The sequence below is a fragment of the Clarias gariepinus genome, chromosome 15 (assembly GCF_024256425.1).
Source record: "Clarias gariepinus isolate MV-2021 ecotype Netherlands chromosome 15, CGAR_prim_01v2, whole genome shotgun sequence".
Classification (NCBI taxonomy): Eukaryota; Metazoa; Chordata; class Actinopteri; order Siluriformes; family Clariidae; genus Clarias; species Clarias gariepinus.
This window is the reverse complement of record NC_071114.1, coordinates 2,009,115-2,027,500: the sequence shown is the minus strand read 5'-3', so window position 1 is coordinate 2,027,500 and position 18,386 is coordinate 2,009,115. Positions and strand designations below refer to the sequence as shown.

The 18,386-nt window shown below is 41.4% G+C and overlaps 2 protein-coding genes across 2 annotated transcripts in view; both read right to left on the bottom strand.

Annotated features, from left to right (window-relative positions):
* The window catches only part of LOC128543237 (calretinin-like), a 14,144-nt gene extending 8,328 nt beyond the window's left edge, over window positions 1–5,816 (bottom strand). Inside the window, exons 1-3 of the mRNA XM_053513603.1 lie at window positions 5,668–5,816; window positions 4,610–4,686; window positions 3,970–4,059 (exon numbers count right to left, since the gene is read on the bottom strand). Coding sequence (XP_053369578.1) covers window positions 3,970–4,059; window positions 4,610–4,686; window positions 5,668–5,752 — 252 coding nt within the window. The 5' untranslated portion in view covers window positions 5,753–5,816. The remainder of the gene's footprint in view (window positions 1–3,969; window positions 4,060–4,609; window positions 4,687–5,667) is intronic.
* A 3,652-nt stretch (window positions 5,817–9,468) lies between these two features.
* cmtr2 (cap methyltransferase 2) lies at window positions 9,469–13,340 on the bottom strand. The gene is made up of 2 exons (XM_053512414.1): window positions 13,233–13,340; window positions 9,469–12,038 (listed from the first exon to the last, which is right to left on the bottom strand). The coding sequence occupies exons 1-2, from the start codon at window positions 13,242–13,244 to the stop codon at window positions 9,849–9,851; spliced, it is 2,202 nt and encodes a 733-aa protein (XP_053368389.1). The 5' UTR covers window positions 13,245–13,340; the 3' UTR covers window positions 9,469–9,848.
* Window positions 13,341–18,386: the final 5,046 nt, after the last annotated feature.

The window sequence follows — 18,386 nt, the reverse complement described above, 5'->3', positions numbered from 1 at the left end:
TACACGTAGATTCACTGATGGTGCAGAACTTCAGGACACTCATTCCATGGTCTTCACAGAGGCTGATAACGCCTTCATTTCTCCCTCATGTTCTAGTGAAGCTCTCCGGCTGCCTCTCTACCCTTTTTATAGACTCCTGAGTCTCAGTCACCTCACGTGCGGTTCCACGTGAATATTCCCTCTATACAGTAAGAGCTTCACTCGTGTAGATCGTTCAGTAGAACTCTGCTCACGTGATGATGTTCACTCAGCCTAACACACATGTCCAGGGCTCTGAGGACACACGCCGCTGGTCACTGGAGCGAAGTAAGACCACCATCATAGTGGTGAGATGTCAAGCGTCGTTATAATTACAGATTCGTTCATTAAACATACATCTGAATCCCTCTTTAACCCATCAGCTTCCACATGGATACACACTGCGCTGTGTGTTAACTGTTCCTGCACCATGATGCACGGATAAATTGGAGATAGATCAGGATCACGGGGAAGGTCAGGGGTTTAACACAAGCCCTTATAATCCTCAACAGAATCACATTATTAATACCAAATAATGTACAAATACAGCGTAATCTTCACAAAATCTGCCTCGAACCCATCTGTCACACAGCCTGCCGTCGGTCCTGGCACGTCCTCACCCGATCTTATCCCGCATTCCTGTAACACATGGCAGCCCTGATGGATGGGACACCAGAGACTCACACAAACACCCTGCAGTGACGTCCTGACACCTGAATGTCTCATCTATATCACAGACCAGGAGGTCCAGTGGCAAGGAAATCAGGACGTGTGTGTGTGTGCGTGTGTGTGTGTGTGTGTGGGTGTGTGACTCCCTACACTAATCCCCAGATGCTCTAAGCTGATTATACAGTATAATATTTTATTATGTTGAAATATGTTATTATGCTTAACAACGTCTCTGACACTGAATTAATGTGGAGAATATAAACAGAGTATAAATGTATAATTATCTTATAGTCCTGACACTCACCCTCTCCTACACACTTCCCTTCCTCCATCGTCTCCTCTTACCTTATCCTAGTATCCTACCTTTACCCTATGTTGAAGGAGGAGGTGGGGATGATATGGAGAAGAGACATAACTCCTCCCTAATCTTATGTTTTCATTGACTAAAACTTGACTAAAAAATATGATAAGATTGACTAAATATGATGAAAACTATTAGGGACATTTATCCGGGGACTGAGACTAAGACTAAAATTGAACATAGCTAAGAAAATGAACACTAACGCCCACCACAGGTTTCCCCACGCTGTCTTAAACCGGTTTCTGGTTAAAATAGAGTGAAAGTGGCCTCCGAGTGGCGCAGTGGTAAAGTCCGGAGATCGCTGGTTCGATTCCCGGGTGATGCTGTAACCTCTCGCAGCCGGAGGTCTAGAGGGAGCTGATTGGCCGAGCTCTCTCAGGGGGGAGGGATGAGAGGTACTCAGTGCTCCCACATTAATCACGGCTCTACAGCCAATCAGGGGCGTCTGTGAGCTCGCGCACGCGGAAGGGGCGGCTAGCGCTTTCCTCCTTACGTCGCCCCCAACGGTGTGTGAGCGAGCAGTTCGGCTGGCGTCACGTAGTTTGGAGGAAACACATGCTAGTCTTCAGTAGAACTCTGCTCACGTGAGCTCAGTCTGTGTACGGTCTTCAGCCTCTCCTGACTGAGTGGTAGTAGTAGCCCTAATGAGGGAGCCCCCTAGTGACGGGGAGGAATTGGACACGACTAAATTTAAGGGGAAAATCTGGGGGGGAAAAAATCCCCCCCCTAAAAAAAGGCGTGAGATTAGCTTCCTGTATATCTCCCATCCCTTCCAGTATTGGGACTGGGACTCATAATCAGTCCTGACTGGACGAGTACGCGTTATAAATAAATAAATGAATAACTGAAGGTGTGCAGCGTTGGTGGTCCGGACGGCGGTGTGAGACACGCTCATGAGGAAACGCATCCATGTGGAGCACGAGAGATGAAGGGAAAAACAGGGAAGTGGAGCGAGACATGCAATCTCTTTCTGGATTAGTGGGTTTTGTTTTTGCACATCAGTAACCTCATCTGTCCACTCGCTATCTGCTTTAACCAGTGACCCCAATTCACAAACTGGAGTAAAAAGCTGTTAATCCAGGCGTAGTGGTGAGTGGGTAGTAGTATATTATATTATTATTTTTATTATTTAATCACAAAATGTATATGGGATTTACAGTAATATATTATACAGTAATATAATTGATCAGACCAGTATCGACTGTCCAACTGAGAATATAAGGATTAGTTTGATGATGTAATGAGTGCTAGTTAGACCGCATGAACAAAAATACAAGCTAAATGATGCTAGATTACTATCTCATGTTCGTAGTGAACTGTTATCTCTAATGGACATGTTTTGCTAAGTAAAGCGTACAGATGAGCTCAGTCTGTTTGGTGAAAGCACTTCTAGTGCCATAATGTTCTCTGTCACTCCTGATTTCTGCTAACGGCTAGCTGTTGTTTTAATATAAATAGTAGCGAGTTTGTTACAATATCAGCCCTTGAACTTGCCCACATGTTACAGTCAAGAGACTTGCACACAATCAATTTATACAGTGCCGTGAAAAAGTATTTGCCCCTTCCTGTTTTCCTTTTTTTTGCATCTTTGTCACATTTAAATGCTTGAGATCATCAATCTAATTTTATATTATACAAAGATAATCTGAGTAAATACAGTTTTTAAATTATAATTTATTAAAGGAAAAACTTTACTTTCCACACCCAGGCCTGATAACTGCCAGACCTGCTGAATCAAGAAATCACTTAAATAGAACCTGTGTGACTAAGTGAAGTACGGTTAAAAAGATCTCAAAAAGCAACAGTATGTAAGAAGTTCAAGTGAGAAACAAAGTATCAGTCTGGAAAGGGTTACAGAGACATTTCTAAGACTTTGGGAGAAGTTAAGGTCAGTGTTCATGATTTATTAATAAGAAAGAGACTGGGGGCAGAAATGGCATCCAGAGAGAGAGAGAGAGAGAGTGTTCCAAATATTCTGTGATCTCAATCATTTAAAATATATGTTTTTGCAATAAATATGCGAAATAAATTAATGAATGAATTAATGAATTAATAAAAAATCTTTTTTACATTTTTGAATACTTTTTCACAGCACTGTATATATCCCCGGGCACTGCAGGCTGAGTAACTGCTTAGCCTCGTTTAACCGCCGACGGGACACCAAGCCTCAGTGTTATTAATGGGGCTGTTCTTCAGGTTCTTCAGTTAGTTTACTTTATTAGTAATTCCAGGCTTTTAGTGCTACACACAAACAATACATAGAGAACATTACACTGAATATAAATCTATATTATATTATATTATATTATATTATATTATATTATATTATATTATATTATATTATATTATATTATATTAATTATATTATATTATAATTAAATACGCTAACAATGAAACATTTTCCTTTGCTGTAACATTTACTGTACCTTTAACAGGCGTATTAATCTGAGTGCACAGCTCAATAATACTAACATCACGGTGTCAGTCACACACTTGTCTGTGTAGATCACAGTGGTCATGCACATGTACTGTAGCTTGTCCTCCTTCCTGTTCCTCTAGAAAATAAAGCGTCTCCATATCATAACGCTAACGCTGTTTGTATTCATCATCTGATGCTCACTGCTGATCGATACTTTAATCTTTGTTTTCTTTACAGTAGATGGCCAGGATGATATGAACCCCATCAGTGCACATTTATTTATAAAGCCATACCGTACTCTGTTCTGAAAGAAAATCAATAACGACAATATAAAGTCCGATCTATACAATCACTCCTGTTTAATGGAGCTGAGCCATGTGTGATATTGCCAGAGATTTCCTTAATGTTTTATTCATGCGGGGTTAAAATCGTGGTTTCACCTCATACGTTTAATAAGATTTAGAAACTTTCTCAGGAAAGTTCAGAATCGGTCACGTCGTACCTCGGACATCTCAATCTTCTCCTCAGCGTCCTTTTCAAATTTCTTCAAGAAGTCCTGAATCTTCTCTTTCAGAGCTCCGTTTGCAGAATCCTTAAAACACAAATATGAAGATTTACACCATCAGATACACCACGAATACCAGATATTAAGTTCACATTCCCAGCACTGCCAGAGGATCACTGTCAAGTATCCATCCATCCATTTTCACTTCCCTTATCCTGGAGTCTATCACAGGGACCTCCGAGTGAAATACTCACGTGGAGTAACACCAAGAACGGGAAACGGTTTCCAATGCAGATGCTTTTAATAGAAGCTGGGATTGTGGAATTGTAAAAGGGAACTATTTACAGTAGAGTTCACAAGATGGTGGAACCCATTATAGAGAGGTCTTCCTCCCAACCGTCAGATACTCCATCAGGGCTGATAATATAGCGTTTAGCTCTGTTGTAAGCACATGGGATTGAGATAAGGAACATTTCAACACGGTTTGGATTAAGAGTGATGCTAGTCCTGGGCAGCAAATGCTAACTCGGTGCACTTCAGTGTTGCCTGATAAACTTCGAGAGATCAGAATAAAGACGATGTGGTGTAAACTTCAGTTCTATTCCTGTGTGTGAAGTGTGTTACAGTCGATACTCACCGTGCTGGTTCCCCTGAGCGCTGCCTCCAGCTCCCTGAAAAAATTCCCCAGGTCCTTTCCTTTAATAAAACCGTTTCCTAAGAGAGCAGAAATTATTTAGATCATATATTAGTATATTTATAAGCATGCACGACAATTACTAATACATAATCTAAATTTGTAAGAAAGTCTCATATTTCCATCAGAAGGTCCACACATGAGGGAATTATCATGTTAAACCTTTCTTCTTCCATTCTGGAAATCCCCAGATCCCTTCCAATTACCTGCTGCATCAACATGAATATTAATATATTTACTAAATGACAAACGTCTTCAATGTGTCATTTAGATCATTTGTCAATTCATAAGGAGAATAAAAGGCTTTTGCGGAATTTCCCAATTCGTGATCACAGCCGTGATCCGTGTGCAGTTATTATCACCATGAGACTTGTGGTTAACTCACTACGACTCTCAGTGTTTATACAGTAGATGTTAGTAGAATGTGAGGATTCCCTGCCTTTCACTCAACTCATCATGCACTCTATAATAAAATACTCTCAAACTAATTAAATCCACCTTTAGGAACTCGATTTCGTTCTTATCAGTCACGCTTGACGGGCTCCGTATTACAAGCGTGCACACACACACACACACACACGCACACACACAACATGTATGAATATTTCATCTCCCACTTTGAGTTCCTCAGGCGTGTCCATGGAAGATAAGGATTTCTGCCGTGTCTGCAAAGTCAGCGTCCTGAGAGACGAACTTAATTAATGAAAAAAATCCTGTAAATAAAAAGTATTTAATGGTCTATAATTCATTATTATTATTATTATTATTATTATTATGCTTAGTCCTGTAGTTATAGAAACACGCTCAGCATTTCTATCGGTGTACGACTGTGAAAAAGAAAAACTACTTTGCCTGGTAGTTTATTTATATACAGTTTGATTTACCCAGTTTTACAGACTCACATGAATACATTATTAAAGTATTAACATTAAGTTAGTGACCGGTGCGTGGCTGCTGTGTGTGTGTGTGTGTGTGTGTGTGTGTGTCGCCGCAGAACTCACCGTGCCGGTCGTAGCGTTCCCACACGGTGATGAAGTGAGCCGCAGTGACTTCAGCCAGGTGCAGGTGCTGTGGGTTTACTGCCATCACTCTAACTTCTCCTCTTCTTCAAGATCAGATTAATCCTGTCTTCTTTCAGTCACTCTGCAGAACTGTGCTGTGTGTGTGTGTGTGTGTGTGTGTGTGTGTGTATAGACCACTCGGTGTGGGACAGCAGCTTATAACCCCACACCTCCTCCCCCTCCTCGCCCACCGCAGCAGCAGCACCGCCCTCTTCATCCTTGTTTTTAAAATATCTCTAATGTATTTCATCATAAGATGTGTCGTGTGTGAGCAGCTTTAAATATTAATCTGACATCTCATGACGGTCTGAGTTTGGATGAAATAATTTGCTCAGTTTTTTTTACTAACAAATACCATCAGAGTTCATTTTACAAACAAAACATCAAGTCAGCTGAGGGTGTGGCCTCTACACCTGCCACTTTAGCACTCAGTCATGTGCAAAAGTTAGTACCCCCTTTAAGGTATAGATGCATGTATAAAATGCATAATAAAAATCATCTGATCTTAGCGGGTCTCAGTATTCAGCAAATACAACCTCAGCTGAACAACATTTGCCAACTTTTTTCGATGTTATTTATTTGACAAAAATTAAACCAAAACGGGTTCGATTCCCGTCTCTGTGTGCATGGAGTTTGCATGTTCTCCCCGTGCTTGGTGGGTTTTCTCCGGGTACTCCGGTTTCCTCCAACAGTCCAAAGACACGTAGGTTAGGTTGATTGGCATTCCCAAATGACCTGTGTTGTGTGGATGAGTGTGTGAGTGTATGTGTGTGTGTGCAATGGTTTGGCACCCTGTCCAGGGGGGTGCACCCCGCCTCGTGCCCTAAGCCCCCTGGGATAGGCCCCACCCCCCACGACCCTGAATACAGGATGAAGCGGTATAGAAGATGAGTGAGTGAGAGTGAACAGAAACGAAAAAAGACATGTTGGCAATACTAAATACTCCATGATTCAATCGCTTGTAGATCCACCGTTTGCAGCAATAACTTGAAGTAATGGTTTCCTGTAGGACTTTATCAGTCTCTCACATGGTATTGGTTCATTCCTCTTTATAATATCGCTTCAGTTGATTGAGGTTTTTTGGGCCTTTACTTATGCACAGCTCAGGTCTTCCCACAACATCTCAGGTGCGTTAAGGCTTGGACTTTGACTAGGCCATTCCAGAACCTTGATTCTGATCGTTGTCCTGTTGCATGACCCAGTGTCTCCCAAGCTTCATCTGTCAGACAGACGTCCTCACATTAGTCTCTAGAATACTCTGGTATACAGGAGGAGTTCGAGGTCGACTCAGTGACTGTAAGGTGCCCAGGTCCTGTAGCTGTAATAACGAGCCCTGATCATCACCCCTACACCCCCGTGCCTGACAGTGGGGTCTGAGAAGTTTCTGCTGAAATGCTGCTGAACATGTCGCTGGGCGTTAAGACAAACAACTCCACTTTGGTCTCATCTGTCTACAGGAAGTCATGTGGTTTGTTCAGATTTTGTGACCCTGCAGTTGTCATACTGAGACCCACTACGTTCAGATGATGTTTATTACATTTTTACACAAAAACACACAGACTTAGAAAAGAATCACTAACTTTTACTTATGACAGTAGGCGTGGCCTCTACACCTGTCACTCTATTAATACAGACTTGGTGTTTCTATTCATGTTGTGCTGAATAAGGACTTGACAGCAGACCCTGACCAGGATGAAGCCTTTACTGAAAAATGCATGAATCCTGTGTTTGCTTCTTTAGTTGTCGCTTTTAGACCCAAGGCTGATGTAGCTAAGCAGTAACAGAAACGTTCAATCACTAGATTAGCATCAAGTACACTTCCTGTCCTGCAAAATAGCTAGCTGGCCATGTTGAGAACGCTGGAAAAGTCGATGTTCATTCTTTCCACTTCTATGGTTCATGTTTTAGCAACTGAATGCTGACGCAAGTGTTTTTTAAAGAGATCCTGAGATTCAGAGCTGCCTTCTCCACTGTGGACAACAGTATGTTGTGTAGTTATTTGGAGGGTATTAATGCAACAGTATCTACACTACTGCCCCCTAATGGTATGGAGTGTGATTTCCCTATTTTCTGCTCCATAAGGAAATAAATGTGGCACAAAACGTAAAGACAAATCCTTAATTAAAAGTCACTCAGATACTGAAATGTTGCAAGAAGTCTAATTAGTGTCTTCAAAGTCAACATCTTACTCGACAAGTCTAATGAGTCTATTTATTTTGATTTGGTCTTGAGTAACGTTGATAGGCGGATGTGCACCGTCTATATTTTAAACGCAATGTGACAGATAACAATTACGGAAGGTTATTGGCGTGTGATGAATGAAGTCGGGGAAGACAAAAGGCTGAGTCGTGTACATAAGCAATTAGGAGTTATTTTCTGAATGACATAATGACATGGCATCTTGTTTAACATTTAATTGCATCGCTCACTCAGACAAACCTGTCAGATTAGCCGAGATCTGACTCCCTCTGATCAGAGCTGCATGGCCACGCTCTCACCTTTCCACAAAAGAAAAACTGATAGAAAGTGAAACAAGAAAGACTTTCAGTTCAGTAAAACAATCATCTCCTGGGATCTGCCACGAGAGCTTAGGGGTCACAAGTGTCGATTAACTCGAGTGTCCACATTTATACGTGCAAACTGAAATTAAATACAAACATTAACCACAACATAAAAGACATAATGTTAAACAAGTCTCAGTGTACAGCATTGAATACAGACACAAGTGCACAATGCAAATCAGGCACAAGACACAGATCAGGTAAACACAGCGCGCGCACACACACGCCATTTCAGGACATTACGTGGTTTGTGCAACAAAAAGACACAGGTCTTTCAAGTAGGAGGAGAATACTCCTAACCTTATTAATGACAAGGAGCGATTAAGTCAAAGTTTGACTTTTGATTCTGATACAGAATAAAAGAAGTTCTGAGAGTAAAAACTCCCTTTATTTCTCTATATAATCCCCTGATACACTAACGCACTGATCACAGTTGAGTTTGGAGGCATCTGAGGTGGTAAAACGTTGCTTTTCTTATGATCCTACAGGTGGCGCTCTCACACACATTTTTATTCCATGTGGTAGGAGCGAATTATAAGTTTGTTTAGAAATAATAATTGTGGTGGATGACAGATACACGCTGCAGTTAAATGTTAAACTCTTGTATTTGAAGTTAGTTTGTAGTGTTTAAATGAAGCACTTGGTTTTAAAGTGCGAAAACTAACGTTATAAGGAAAAGGGGACATTTAATTACTCCAAAACTTTATAAAGGTTTAAAATGTATTATATTTTAATATATATATTGTAGAGGTAAGAAAATGTACTAAATATTGTTCTTACACCAGTATTGGAAAATTTTCAGACAGATCATCTTGGTTATTCCAGATGAAATGCGGTTTACAGATCTGAACTGAAATCATCTGATGTCGATCCGCGTTCTTGATTGGGTTTCCACAACTGCACCGTGTCAGATCTCCTCACGTCACATCTTATTGATGTCACATGTCACGTGCGTTCTTACTGTATTTGTTTTTACTTCTTAATGATTGTGATGTTTAAAAATACCTGCAGGAAATTTTCATATTTTTGTATTAAAATGCTAAAGTAGAAATATGTTATATATATGAAATAAGGTTTAAAAAGTTGCATGTAGTCAGATTTTAGTTAGGCTTTCAAATAAAAAAATACAAGTTCATTCCTACTTAAATCTATAAAATCTATATAATAGTATAACACAATCAAACATCGATACTGTTTATTTACATATTTGGTGTTTTCAAAAACAGGGTAGTGACTCAGTAAGTGACATTAAAAAAATATCATATGTCCAAAAATAAACTACTTTTAATAAACAAAGGCCATTGGCCAAAAGGCAAATCTAAGTAGCAGTTCAAGTACTTTAGAGCTTTACTAAGACAGATTACATATAAATAATCCTAAAACATAACCCTGGACAGCTCAGAATCGTTTCCATAAATAATAACATCACCAAACAGTCCTTATACATTATCACACCCGGTAACTCAAATTAAGTGTAAAAGACGAAAGAAAACCATGGCGGATGTGTGTGAACCCGTCAGCGCTGTGCCGAGCCTCAGTGGAACAGCGATGGGGGCGTCATCATCTCCTCTGGAATGACAAGAGCAAATGGAGCTGCTGCCTCAGAACAGTGTTGTTGAGGTTCAATAGAAAGTGGGGCAGCGAGCCTCCGATGAGCTGTTCCATCGGAGCAAACTGCTGGAGTTGCTTGTGCGATTCTAGTGTTTCCATTAAGTCCAGGACCTCCTGGAGAATGGTGTTGATCTGAGGGACGGAGGAGAATCCCTCACACAGCAGGAGGACCGGTGGACCGCAGGCAGGGAGCCGGAAACCGATCGACCGGAAGCAGAACTGTAGCGCGAGGACCAGAGACGCCGTGAAACGAGTCAAGGCTGAGCGCAGGGGCACCACCAGCACCGATCCTGCAGGGAGTCCGGACAGAGCGGAGAACACGCTCCTCAGAAGCTGGTGCTGATAAACAGGATCTCCGTCGTGCAAAGTGGAAACGCAGGAGTCTGAGTAGGAAGGGCCTGCGCAGAACCGCAGCTTGTCTTCTGTCAGAGGCGCATCCTGCCATGACGGGTTCCCTACCATCACTACGTCCGTTTGGCTGCAGATTTCATTTAATATTGACGTCCTGGAGGAGCAAGATTTGCATGCTGGTGTGGTTTTATCCAAAGGCTGTTCCTCTAGGGCTTCATTGAGCAGATCCAATAATTCCGGATCACAGAAAGCAGAGCTGCATACTTTCGGTAGTCTTGCACCCGTTTGACTGAACCACGCGTGTAGGTCACACTCGGCCACCACAGGACCGCTGAGCACTTCATGATGTCCTTCCTCTTCCTGAAAATGTTCCTCTATCCACGCTCGGTAGGGTCCGTGCACAAGACGCTGCCTCCAGTCTTTACCTTGTAGCTCCTTACGCTGGTTAAAAGATCCCAGTTGCTTCCTCGGGCACGGTTTTGTCCATGCCATCGATCCACCCCGGCACACCCATCGCTTGCGTGGTAAGAACTGCACCTGAAAACGTTGAACGTAGAACTGTGCAGCACATTCTCGCAGCTGATCCAGATGCCTCCGCTGTTCTGAAGTCATACTGGTAAAGAGCCGCAGGTTCTCCTGGATGGTGTTGATCTGCAGCTGGTGAAAAAACGCACAGATGTCTGCATGCTGCCTGAGGAAAGATTTGGGAATGCAGCGTTTTGGAAAGAGCGCCACCGTGGAAACCATATCCGGACCGTAGTTACGGATGAGCTTCGAGAGCAGTGGCCGGATGTCAGTTTTAGATTTAAAGTCCAAACACACAACATAGACCTCCGAGTTTCCGGATTTACTAGTGGCGGGTTTGAACACGTGAACCGAGTGAAAGCAGCACACGAGGAGGTAAAGCAGGCAAATGGACGAATGCTCAAAAAGTGTGAACATCTTCAGGACGAACGAGCCTCCAGGGGAAAGTAAGAGTAGAGCGCATACCGTCTCACAGTACTGCAGCGGAGCCACTAAACTCTCCTGCTCTCCCGGGTCGCCCTGACAGTCAAAGCTTCCGTCCGCGGTCACCAAATCCACATTGTGCATGTTACTGACAAACTTCTGCAGCTCCAGCAGATGCTTCTGAACCATGATGTCACCGGTGTTGTCCGAGCCAAAAAACCACCAAGGGAGAGTATGAGCGATGAGCCTGTCGTCTGCGATGGTGCAACTCCGTCCGTTCGCCTCATGATACGGATTCAGCGTGTTAGCGGCCCAGGTCCAGTCACAGTGCAGCCTGCTGGTCTGGAGGAAGTGATTAAGCGCAGAGATAAACGCCCCGGGAGCTTCACACAGATGTACCGAGTTTGGCTCGCCGTTTTGCAGTGCCGTGTCTGACAGGAGGCCGAACGTTCCTTGAATTTCGTAGAACTTTGCCCAGGCTTGAGTGCAAAGTTCTGCGTTGGCAGTCTCGCGGAGGTGTGACGTAACGGTCCCGGCTCGGTTGGTGGAGCAGGTGTGCTGGTGCCACACCGGCAAGTCCTTGTCACTGAGCTGATTTTTCACCTCGTTTAGGGAGTTTTTCAGAGCCTGCAGAGGCGGATGACTCCACGGCCGGTCACAGAGCGCCACGTTGGGGTCGGGTAAGCACCATCCATCTCCGGGGGGGGCACTGTACCGTCTCACCTTCATAAAAAGCTGTTTCACCTCTTCCAAAATCACTTCATCAAAAGACTCCAGAATGTCTGGCATGTCTGGCGGCAGTCTTTGTTTTGCTCCATGTCCCTTGCTCATTCTACAATCCTGCAACAGGTAAAACACACTGTCAGGTGGCAGAACATACACATCAGAGTCCTAATGCATGTCAAACTGGGATCAAATACACATACTTCTTTATAACAATGACAGGAAAAACGTTTGGTTCTGAATCAAGATTCTTATGTGTAGGGACTCATGCATTGCCACACACTGACTCCAAAATGTTTTGTAATTATTTTTTTACATTTATAATAGATGCTGCGGTCGATCGACCCAAAACTGGATTTGGCTGTTTTTTTTTAGTTTAATTGACCGTGATCGGACCCTGATCTTTGAATATAATTGATTCTGTTCCGTGTTTATCCGAGTTGTGCAACAGAAACATATTTTATGGCACTAAATTATCAAATTTGTGTGCTTTAAAAAGACTTTGAATAAGTCGAAACATTGCGGTTTCCTTGTAATCCTACAAGTGCAAAATATTGTAACATAATTTTTTTTTTAATTATATTGAATCAGGATATTTATAAAACAGTGATAGCTAGACGATCACAATTTCATTAGAATCGACACAGATGTATCGTGATCATATCGTATCGGGATCATATCGTATCGTATCGGGATCATATCGTATCGTGATCATATCGTATCGGGAGGTCACTACGGCATATCACAGATTAAACAAAATATTGATCCCTTTATCGCATGTATAATAGTTTAGATTCCTTTTGTTATGTAACCTATATAAGCTCCTACATCATCTGTTTAATAATATTAAACGTTAAGAACTTGCAAAACAACAAAAAGGTTTATTTTAAAATGAGGGCTAATTTCACCAATTAACATTATTTCCTATAACAACATTCTTTTAAAGTAAAACTAATATTAAAGAATAATGAAAAGCAGCAGTTATACTGAAACCTTTATCAACACATGGACAATAACACTTCAGCTCCCTGTCTCTAAAGTCTAATGCACCCTATAGCCCTCTCCAAAGGGCCGCGGGGGAATCAGCCGAGTGGCCGCTGTGTGAAGCGCTGGGCCCGGTGGAGCTCTTCAGGAAAACCCGCGGTCGCGTCTCGGGCCTGCTAACGAGGAGCAGCTAAACGCACTCGGACCGGTCTTTACAACAGGCGCGTTTTAAAAATTAATTTAAAAACAACAAAATATAAACTCTAATAATAATAACTAATTGTCCGAAATGTGGCCTAGACAAAAATAAAATAACTCACTGCTTACCTTCGAAAACATTAGCGACAGTTTAAGGCGGAAGAGACATTGTTAGGGACTGAGGACGGGGTTGCCAAATATTATACCAAACTCCCCGTTTATGTATAATAAGGAATAAAAGAACGAACTGGTGAGTGAGAGAGAGAGAGAGAGAGAGAGACTTCCCCTGTCTGTATTCTCAATTGTTTGTTACACTAAACCATTATTGCTTATTATGGGCTGTCAATCAGTCAGGGCGTTACCATGGCAACACACAACCCTATCCAGATGTGGTTTCTTTAGGAACTGTACCGTACTGTATGGAGGACTAAACATGATATCATTATGAATAAATTAATGTGTGAATAAATAAGTAAGTATTTACTACCTCATCAGCATACAGCGACAAAGAGATGTAGAAATGTGGAAATGCAGAAATAAATTAATGTAGAAATGTGGAAATGGAGAAATAACTAAATCTTGAAATAGGTTAATAAACAAAAGTAGGAATATATTTAGCAATTTTCCAGGGCTTATTGTATTTATGTATTTATTTATTTCTATATATTTACTTATTTATTTATAATGATGTCAAATTTACTCCCCCATAGTACTGTACCGACCGCTGTGATGGTGATATGAAGACTCAGTGTTGGGGGACGTGTGTTACTTTTTAAAGTAACTAATTACATTACAAAATTACTGTCTTTAAAAAGTCATCAGTTACATTACAGCGTTACTTTCTGATAAAAGTATATAGTTCAGTACTTTTCCACTGCAGAAAATGAAAACTCCTTTGTGATTTCTCATGCATGTTGTTTTAGTCAAGACCTTTATAATTATTCTACCATAGAAGGGGGGGGGGGGGGGGGGGGGGGGGTATCGGGGCAGGGGCGGGGCTTGTAGGATGACTTTCACACATACACAAACACACACACACACACACACACACACACACACACACTAACGGAATCACTGCTGTCTGATGTGTTCCGTTGTCAGTTTGATACATTTAGGATGTAAATTTAAAAACAAGTATCTGGACATGTGAAGGTGTATTACCTGATGATGTCACCCAGATGAGGATGGGTTCCCTGTCGAGTCTGGTTCCTCTCCAGGTTTCCTCCTATTGCCATCTCAGGGATTTTTTCCCTCAGCACCGTCACTCTCAGCTCGTTCATCAGGGACGATCTGATCATTCTGATTTATACACATTTCCTCACACATTTCATATTTATTTCTATAACTTTTTTTTATTCTGTAAAACTGCTTTACAATAATGACTATCGTTAAAAGCATAATTGCATTATTTGAATAATTGTATTATCAAGTATAATTAACGCTATCGCTAACTATAATTTGTTTAGCAATTCACTGTTTTTCTTGCTCTATCTGTTCTCTTACACCCAATCATCATCATTAATCAAATGGTAACATTAGCTTAGCCTTAATAAACACAAATTGCAGTAGAGTCAGAGTGTCTGTAATGGTGCACATGATTTAATTTCACATAGTTTAATTACCTCTTTGTCTTAGCACACTCATGATTCTTATCTAGAAAACAAACAAATAAAAAGTCAATAAATAGATGAGTACAACGATGAAAGATCATCACAACGTACCATACATGTATAGATGTATTAAAAACACAGCAAGTGGGAATTCTAAAAAAAAAATTATTATTATTTTATTGACTTTTTTAAAAAACACATTTTATTTATTAACTTCTATTAAGTTAATAAATTATTAACACATTCGCCCATCTTTAAAATTCTCTGAGATTATTTGTGTGTGAACTTTCTTTTATTCTTTTAGCTCAGTGCTCTGTGGGTTTTAACAGTGTTTAAATGCAGCCTGAAACAGAAACTGTGTGTGAGTAAATGTGGAGGGATGTAAAACACCTTCAGCCAAAGTCTCCAGAAACACATTTATAGGAAAGTTTATAGGTGTTTTAGACTCCGTCCACACGAAGCCGGTGCGTTCCCTATCCGATCATTTTTTTTTGTTGAACACGGCGTTGTCACAAGAAATATCTGCGTACACACGAAACCACTGAAAACGGTGTAGTATATATGTCAGACATTTACATTTAGGCATTTGGCAGACGCTCTTATCCAGAGCGACTTACATTTTTATCTCATTACACATCTGAGCAGTTGAGGGTTAAGGGCCGCGCTCAAGGGCCCAACAGTGGCAACTTGGTGGTTGTGGGGTTTGAACCTGGGATCTTCCGAACCATAGTCCAAAAACCACTTAACCACTGAGCTACACCTGGCCTACAGACCAGTATGGGGCGCTGTAATTCTGCCATAGAGATGCACTATACACGGAGAAGAAGACTTTGAGCATGCGCATAACCTTGCGCGCCGTATACGAACCAAGATGGTGTTGTCCATTATCGCTTGTTGCTCATAACAGTTGCATAGAAGCAATAGATTTTGCTGTAATAAAGCTAGTAGGCTTTGTAGCAACACGAACACAATCATGTAGTCCGCCATTATTGTTGTTGCTGTTACGTGTGACGCAGCCGACACGTGATGTGACGACATCATCGTTTCACAAAATATACGGATTGGCCGTACACACGAAGATGCGAGGGTGTCGTTTTCAGATTTATCCACTTTGGGACCCGGTTTCAAAAAATAGCGGTTTCAGTCTCCTAAAACGCCGGATCCGTGTGGACGAAACGCCAATACGATAAAAAATGTATACGTATACAGCGAAACGCGTCTCCGTGTGGACAGGCCCTTAACTTTCAGACAAACAAGAAACCCCAGTGTTGGGATAAAATATGTGTGATGACGCCAGGTGCCAGGACATCACGTCAGGGCTCGTATTCACAAAGCTTCTTAAACCTAAAAGTTGCTCCTAGTGATGAAATTTTTGACAATTTTACTTTAAATTTAGGACTTTATCTTAGTAAAGATAAAACTAATTCATGAAACATCTTAGCCCTAGGAACAGCTCCCAAGGTAAAAATGGTTAAGAGTAGAGAGGAGGACTTTTATGGGGCTTAAGAGTTTCTATAACAGAGGACAAAATGGCCTCACTGTAAACAAAGACACTGCTTATCTGTCCCATTTCGTTTTCTTGTTGTTTTTTTTTTTTTTTACTTCATTTCTTGGATTGTTGACTACAGACCATTTAAAAGTGCAACTTACATAGATTTTCCTGCAGTCATGTAAACTGGTAAAATGTAAGCCATTTTGCTCCCACTAATCTGAAGTGGATCACAAGTCATAAAATTAGTATGGTAAATAAATGTAAGAACTTAAATATAGTAACTACACTCCTACAGTATGTGACCACATGTGTGTGTGTGTGTGTGTGTGTGTGTGTGTAGAAACATATTTTATTTTGTGTCTGTATGCGTGTGTGTACAGCACACGTGTAAAGCAAAAGAAAGTCTCATTAGAGAGGTTAAAGATCCATTTTCTCTCTCTGTATCAGGTGCTTTTTGTGTCTGTGTGCGTACGCATCATTGGACACCGTGCCCCACACACACACACACACACACACACACACACACCCCTACTTTCGCCTTCACAGACACACAAGACACACACACTCTTTCTCTCTGTTCTACACAGAAACACTGCTCTGTCGCAATTCTTTTTAAAGATAAAGTTCAGGTTAATTTGTTTTATTTTTACTTTACAGCAGTGATTCCGTCAGTGTGTTACTCAATCGAATGTCTTTAGCGAAATTTCTTGTTTATTCTTCCAATAAAACAGTGTTTCTGTTGTGTGCGCGCGTGTGGAGTAAGGGTAACTGTGAGACGAGAAGGGGGAGAGGGGAGCTTACTTTAGATTTACACACACACACACACACACACACACAGTGCCTGCGCGCACAAACGGAAACACTTATCTGTCTGGATTTATTTTATTACTTTAAGGCAAAGTGCAGGCTAATTTCTTTTATTTTTACTTTATATTTTGTGTTAATTATTTTTATGTATTCATTTTTTTGGCTGTGGAACGAATAATTTGAGTTTCCATTATTTTCTATAGAAAAATTTGCTTTACGAGTGTTTTGAAATGTGAGTTCGCTTCCAGAACGAATAACGTTCGTAATCCAAGGTTCCACTGTATTTAGGTTTTTACATTTATTAATCATACTGATTTTATTACTTTTATTCCATTTCAGATTGATGGAAGCAAAATGGCTCAACTTTTACCAATTTACACGATTGCAGGACAGTCTGTTTATGTCACACACACTCGTTTTTGTTTTCGACAGTCTGTTTATGTCACACACACTCCATTTCGTGAGTACTCACTTTTTTGGGTTGACTTTCTGATTCGAGTGTGTGTCTATAGGACGCGGGTTAAATTTGTGTTTTTCCCTTGCTCCCCTTCTGTGAGAGTCCTTAGACTAATTCGCGTGGTTATCCTGCCTACTCGCTTGCTTCTGCCTTCAAGGAACTCTGCAATCGTTTCACCACTGCCCCAATTCTTCTACATCCTGAGGCTAACAAACCATTCGTTGTGGAGGTGGACGCTTCAGACGTGGGCGCTGGGGCTGTTCTCTCGCAACGAAGCCCAGATCAAAAACCACACCCATGTAGTTTTTTCTCAAAAAATTTGACACCACTCAGCAGCGATACGGGGTAGGGGACCGCGAGCTGCTGGCCATAAAGTGGGTTTTGGAGGAATGGCGACACTGGCTCCAGGGAGCCATTCATCATCTGGACCGACCATCAAAATCTAGTATTCCGCTGTGGCGACCCCTCGCCGGGAGCAGCTGAAAGACCGACGACAACATGGATGTATTTAAACATACATACAGTATATGTATACATGTGTGTGACTGTGGTCATCATTCGTGTGTTAATCGCCATCTGTGTCTAATATTATGTAACATTCTATCCCCCGATTGCGTCTATATAAGTGGAGGTAATTTTCTCAAATCTGTCCCAGCCATGTCTCGTCCGTTTATGAGAGAGCAGCCGGTTACAGAAAGTGCGAGGATTATTCACAGAGTTTTTCAAATTCCTCGTGTATAGATGTGATAGAAAGGATCTTTTGGCGCAGCATCACAATATACTTCTTGAGATATACCGCTTTTCTCGTGAGGGTATCCTTAATGGAATTTTTTGTTAAACCCCCATGTGGAATGTTCAACTCACCGGAGTCGAGCGTTAACAACCGCACAAACTGTGTGTATTGCCCTGCGGTTCTT